Source organism: Oryx dammah, unplaced genomic scaffold (genome assembly GCF_014754425.2).
Source record: "Oryx dammah isolate SB20612 unplaced genomic scaffold, SCBI_Odam_1.1 HiC_scaffold_17, whole genome shotgun sequence".
Taxonomy (NCBI): Eukaryota; Metazoa; Chordata; class Mammalia; order Artiodactyla; family Bovidae; genus Oryx; species Oryx dammah.
The window spans coordinates 77,817,045-77,823,578 of NW_024070201.1; the positions used below are offsets into that span (position 1 = coordinate 77,817,045).

The 6,534-nt window shown below is 54.7% G+C and overlaps 1 protein-coding gene across 2 annotated transcripts in view; it reads left to right on the forward strand.

Moving 5' to 3' along the window:
- Nucleotides 1–419: 419 nt before the first annotated feature.
- Nucleotides 420–6,534, forward strand: part of SERPING1 (serpin family G member 1) — a 15,016-nt gene continuing 8,901 nt past the window's right edge. Inside the window, exons 1-4 of one of the 2 annotated variants that reach the window (XM_040259389.1) lie at nucleotides 420–503; nucleotides 1,292–1,369; nucleotides 2,329–2,749; nucleotides 5,490–5,624. In XM_040259389.1, the coding sequence (XP_040115323.1) occupies nucleotides 1,316–1,369; nucleotides 2,329–2,749; nucleotides 5,490–5,624 (610 nt within the window). In that variant the 5' untranslated portion in view covers nucleotides 420–503; nucleotides 1,292–1,315. Of the gene's footprint in view, nucleotides 856–1,291; nucleotides 1,370–2,328; nucleotides 2,750–5,489; nucleotides 5,625–6,534 lie in introns of both variants that reach the window. The other variant, XM_040259388.1, reaches the window with a different exon arrangement.

Sequence of the window (6,534 nt, forward strand, 5' to 3'; positions counted from 1 at the left end):
TGGGAACCCTGAGAGGGAAGCTAGGTGTGGAGAGGGAAAGCAACTTGCTCGGTTCACACACAAGCCAGGTCTCAGAGTGGGGTCTGTCGGCCCCCAGTCTCCGGCCTCCCACCCTTCGACACAGATACCCAGCTTTCTGGGCTGTTGTTTTTTCTTTCTGGTTTTGGTTTTGCTTTCCCAAGGTTTCTATTTTTCACTTGAGGCAAATGCTTGCTGGACTGGGTGTCCCAGATTCCGCGCGTGTTACAGAGGGGTAGAACCACGGACTCCAGGTCACCAGGCAAAGAAGGGGGGACAGCCGCAGAGGAGAGCAGGGGTGAAGGCAGGACCTCAGGAGGTCCAGTCCAGGCTTTATCTTCAAGAGAAGGCTCGCCAAGTGAGCCAGACGTTTAAGTGCTGCGCGGCTCTTAGCTATTACATCAAACGGGCACCACTGGGCCTCTTTCCAGAGCGTTCCTTTAGGGATCCAGCCCAACGAGCAGTTCCAGGAAGGCAGCTTGCTGGTAAGCTGCAGGTCTGGGACATTTGGGGTCTGGGACGGCCCCATCACGGCCGGTGCAGAGGGAGCAGGACGCTTGGCTGTGCCCAGCTGAGGTCTGCACCCCAGCTTCCCCAGCCTGGATCTCCAGGGACTTTGAGCTGAAATTCCAGGAGGGGGCTGGACCAAGTGGTCCGGCCCAGCCTGATTTACGGGAAACCACACCAGTACTCTATCCGCCTTAATTTGTAACTGAACAGTGTCCTGGGCCAACCAATAGCTACGACCGAACCCCCACCCATAGCAGCCTCCCTAACCCTGGGGGACTAGCTGTTGAGTCGCCCCGAGGCAGGGCAGCGATCGGAACTTCGGCGCAGGTTTGTGCTGGCGGATGGGGGTTTGGGGAGGAAGGCGGTCTCCGGTCCTCACTTCCCTCGCTCCCGCAGGCTCCCCTTGTCTCTGCGGTCTCTGGGCGTCGCCGCTGCCCCTCCCCTCCCCCCCCCTCCCCCGGACCCCTCCGACCCTCCTCCCTCCCCGCCCTGGCCTCATTGTTGAGCTGCCGCGGGACCCTCTAGATGGAGCAGGTGGACGAGCCCCCGGGCCTGGGAGGGGGCTGGGACGAGGGGCCAGCCGAGCCGGGAAAGGGACGCGGTCTGGGAACAACAAAACAGGGGGCGGCGCCGGGAGGAGGCGGCCCGGGCGGGAGGCGGTGGGGGGCGTTGAATGGGGGCGGGCCCCGGGAGGGTGGGCGTGCGGGAGGGCCCCTAGGCCCCCAGGCCCGGAGCTGGCACTCGAAACTGGCTGGCCCTGCAGGTCCAGGCTGACGTCGCCTCCCAGATGGCCTCCAGGCTGACCCCGCTGACCCTCCTGCTGCTGCTGCTGCTGGCTGGGGTGAGTGACCCCTGCGCAGGCCAGGCGGGAGCAGGGCTGCGGTTAACCCTTCAGGTTCCGGGAATTCGGAGAGCTCCTTGTGGGATCGGCACCGGGGGTCCTCCCACCAGAGTTGAGTACACAGCTTGGAAAGAGCAAGGACTCAGACCCACTTGGGGTCTAATCCTGCCTGGCCCTCCACCCCCGTACCCGCTGTGGTGGCCCAGAGCCTGGCACTTAGGTGAGCTGACCAGCCCTGATGCACGAAGTGGAGAATAAAGCAGAAAGGCGAAGCAGATGGGCATCATTTTGAAACTAAAAAGCAAGAGCTCCTCGTGGAAACCTGAGCTGCGGGGTGAAGGTGGGAAGGCTCCCCCCAGTGGTGCTGGAGGTCAGGGGTAAGGGGTGAGCCAGGGAGAAAGGGGGGTGCATTCAGTGGGCATGTGTGGAAGTTGACTTTAGCATTGCCCTTTGAGATAGATCAGATGATGTGGTGGTGATCAAGGCATCTGGAAGCAGAGACCCAAGTCTGACCCCTAGTTTTTCCTCCAGCTTCTCTTAAGACCCTGTGCTAGTTGCTGAATTTGTCTCAGCATCGGTTTCTTTCATCAGTTAAATGGGATAATGTAGGCTTTCTCTGACGCAATCCATGGTGGGGCTCTAGGGCAGGCCCCTGTCCTACCAAGCTTTGCCAGGAACAGTTCTCTGGTATCCCACCTCCGATGGCCTGGTGGCTCAGTGGTACAGAATCCAGCTGCCAATGCCGGAGACACAGGTTCGATCCCTGGGTCGGGAAGATCCCCTGGAGAAGGAAGTGGCAACCCACTCCAATGTTCTTGCCTGGGAAATCCCATGGACAGAGGACCCTGGTGGGCTACAGTCCGTGGGATCCCAAAGAGTCGGACAGACATGGCAACCAAACAACACACCCCACCTTCTCTTTGAGTGTTTGTGTTTAAAGAAAGTCTCCTGAACCACAGGACAGAATCGCCTCCGATATGATCGTCGGCCCAGAGAGCTTACAAGAAGGGGAAAGTGAAGGAGACAGCCAGAAAGGAGGTATTCTCGATAGCGAGTCCCTTCAAGGCAACAAGGAGGACTCTCCCGCCTTGCCGATGACTAACCTGACTGGCGTGCAAGCCGCTGTCACCAAGCCCTTCAGCCAGCCCACCCCCGAACCGGTCCAGTCAACCATCCAGCCCACTGCTGAGCCCTTCTGCCCGGTGCCCGTCACCTCCTGCTCTGACTCGGAGATGCGCTCAGCAGAGGTGGTGCTGGGGGAGGCTTTGACAGACTTCTCCGTGAGGCTCTACCACGACTTCTCAGTGTTGAAGAAGAAGGAGACCAACTTCATCTTTTCCCCCTTCAGCATCGCCAGCCTCCTCACCCAAGTCCTGCTTGGTAAGAACCCGAGTTCTCTCCAGCTCATGTGTTTGACGTTCCCTTGAGGTGGGGTCCCTGATAGCTCGGTTGATAAAGAATCCCCCCCCCGCCCCCTGCAATGCAGAAGACCCTGGTTCGATTCCCGGGTTGGGAAGATCTGCTGGACAAGGGACAGGCTGCCCATTCCAGTGTTCTCAGGCTTCCCTGGGGGCTCAGCTGGTAAAGAATCCACCCGCAGTGTGGGAGACCTGGGCTTGATCCCTGGATTTGGAAGATCCCCTGGAGCAGGGAAAGGCTACCTGCCCCAGTATTCTGGCCTGGAGAAGTCCATGGAGTTACAAAGAGTCAGACGTGACTGAGTGACTTTCACTTTCACTCATTGAGGCAGGGTAGGTATCTGGATATAGAAACAGCTATGCCAAAGGACGGAGAAGGCGATGGCACCCCACTCCAGTACTCTTGCCTGGAAAATCCCATGGACGGAAAAGCCTGGTAGGCTACAGTCCATGGAGTCTCGAAGAGTTGGACACGACTGAGTGACCTCACTTTCACTTTTCACCTTCATGCATTGGAGAAGGAGATGGCAACCCACTCCAGTGTTCTTGCCCGGAGAATCCCAGGGACCGGGGGAGCCTGGGGGGCTGCCGTCCATGGGGTCGCACAGAGTCGGACACAACTGAAGCGACTTGGCAGCAGCAGCATGCCAAAGGAAGGAAGCTGTAAAACTGGGCTACATTGGGGGTGGGGGAGGGGAATCTTTTTATTCTAGAACTGACATTTATTCTTTCATTTAACAATGATTTAATAGGCACTACTTATAATAAAGGGCTTTCCAGGTGGCTCAGTGGTAAAGAATCTGCCTGCCATTGTGGGAGACATGGGTTCAATCCCTGGGTCGGGAAGATCCCCTGGAGGAGGAAATGGCAACCCACTCCAGTATTCTCGCCTGGAGAATCCCATGGACAGAGGAACCTGGCGGGCTACAGTCCATGGGCTCGCAAAAGAGTCAGACTCGTCTTAGCGACTAGATAGCAGCAGCAGCAGCATGGCTTATAAAATCCTATGAACTGTGCAAGAACATTTAAATAAGGTTCCAGCCCATCCATCATGGTTCAGGGTAAGGCCATAAAGAAATGATAAGAGAGAGACATAGAGTAGAATCATAATGCTGCTTTTTAGCTGTGTGACCTTGGGCAGGTCACTTAACTTCTCTGAGCCTGAGTCCTCTGTGTAAAATGGAAATGGTTTTGAAAGTGAAAAGTGAAAGTGAAGTTGCTCAGTCGTGTCGGACTCTTTGCCACCCCATGGACTGTAGCCTACCAGGCTCCTCAGTCCATGGAATTTTCCAGGCAAGAGTATTGGAGTGGGTTGCCATTTCCTTCTCCAGGGGATCTTTCCAACCCAAGGATCGTCTCCCACATTGCAGGCAGATGCTTTACCATCTGCTGCTGCTGCTAAGTCACTTCAGTCGTGTTCGACTCTGTGCGACCCAATAGACAGCAGCCCCCCAGGCTCCCCCGTCCTTGGGATTCTCCAGGCAAGAACACTGGAGTGGGTTGCCATTTCCTTCTCCAATGCATGAAAGTGAAAAGTGAAAGTGAAGTCGCTCGGTCGTGTCCGACTCTCCGGGACCCCATGGATTACAGCCTACCAGGCTCCTCCGTCCATGGGATTTTCCAGGCAAGAGTACTGGAGTGGGGTGCCATTGCCTTCTCCGTCTGAGCCACCTTTAAAAAAAGAAAAATTAAGCAGAGAGCCCAGTGCGTAATGTGGTAGGAGGTCAAAAAAATGTTAATCCTTCCACTTCCCTGAAAGACCACCGTCAAGTCCCCTGGGGTAATTTACCTTAGAAATGACACAAAGAAGTGCTCCAGGCAATGGAAACAGCTGTCACTCCCAAGGGGAATTCCAGGAAGGCTGCTGGAGCCAATACAGTGAGGAACAGGGGAACCTTTCTACTAGAGTCCCAGAATCCTAACATCCCTTGCCTGTATCCAATAGAGGCCAGTGGCACCCCACACCTCCAAGTATGATACTTAAAATGTCTCCAGATGTGGCCAAATGTCCCCTGGGGTGCACATTTCGTTTGATCGGTTTCAGTTAATTTTTTAATTGCTCCCCCAAAACTGGCTTGAATCTTTTCTCCACCCTCCATTTAGGAATTCCATGATCTTAGAATGAGTAGATTACTTCCTCCCTTAAACTTCAGTTTTCTCATCTGCATAATGGGGATAGTAATTGTCCTTACATGAAAGGGTTATAGTGAAGATTCAAAGAGATACTATGGGAGAAGCAGCTACGACGCCTGGAGCAAAGTGCGTGCCGAATTCTCTCTATGGCTACACAGAAGGTGTGGACAATAAGTGTTTAATAATGAACAAGGGAAAGGGTAGCGGACATCTTTTATGAGTCTCTGCTCTCTCTTCTTAATGATGACCTGGTGTCCCTGCTTACAGGCTGAACCTTTGTAAACCTGAACCGACTATAAGAGGTCATGTGGGACAGGTGGTGACTGGACAGGCTTTGGGTGATGAGTGGTATTAAAAATTAGGTAGGAAAATGCAGGAAGGGAATATTTAGTCCTAGAAAATTCTGGATTGTTCATAATTCCCCCACCCTTCTCTTTCTGACATGTGCTGTCTTTGAAACCATTTCTGGCTCTGATGATACGGGGTTAACCTCCCGCATCGCCCCACCCCGCCACTGCAGCCTGGTCTCCTAACCCTGGTCCCCCCTCCCTCTCTGCTCTTGGCTGCAGGGGCTGGAGGAGAAACCAGGGTCAGCCTGGAGCGCCTCCTCTCCTACCCCCAGAACTTCAGCTGTGTCCACCGCGCCCTGAAGGCCTTCACGTCTGAAGGTTTCACCTCTTTCTCTCAGATCTTCCACAGCTCAGGTGAGTATCATGGGGAAGGACAGCAGGGGCTGAGCTGGGCCCTCAGGATTCCCGTGGGTGCCTAGCACTGGGGATGGAGGAGGAAACGACAGCCCGGTCCAGGATCCTTGCCCGGAGAATGCCATGGGCAGAGGGGCCTGGCGGGCTGCAGTCCATGGGGTCGCAAGAGCAGGACATGACTGAGCGAGTAAACCACCATCCATAGCACTGGAGAAAGAGGACAGAGGGAATGTTAGAACTAGAAGCGGGGGAGGCATGCAGAGCAGCGCAGGGCCTGAGAAGCACCAGGTGGCTCCTGGGTGCCAGACAGGTGCCCAGGTGAGACCGTGGGCAAGTCATTTGCATCCATCAATTTCATCAAAGTAAGAACAGTCCTCTGCATTCAGGAGCAGAGAGGGCTGGAGGGCTCTAGACGTGAAATAGACAAAAAAAAAAGTCAGTCTGGGGATTCACGGGTGGTCCAGTGGTGAAGACTCTGACCTTGGTTAAGTTCAGGTTTGAGCTTTGGTTGGGGAATTAAGATCCCGCCAGCTGTGAGGCCAAAAGACAGAAAGAGAGAGTTTGTGGACCTGGGTCAGGGGGTCTTGGGACCCCTGTTCTTTGTATGTTTATGTTACATGAATTTGTTGTCATTTACACATGTTGCATTATTAGGTAAGGTAATCAGAGCAGTCAGTGGTAAAGAATCAGCCTGCCAGTGCAGGAGACACGGGTTCGATCCGTGGGTTGGGAAGATCCCCCTGGAGGAGGACAGGGCAACCCACTCCAGGATTCTTGCCTGGAAAATTCCACAGACAGAGGAGCCTGGTGGGCTACCATCCATGGGGTTGCAAAAGAGGCGGACATGACTTAGCGATTAAATGATAACAGCAATCAGAGCAGTAAGCTTCCAAAATGGTCTAATGCAGTT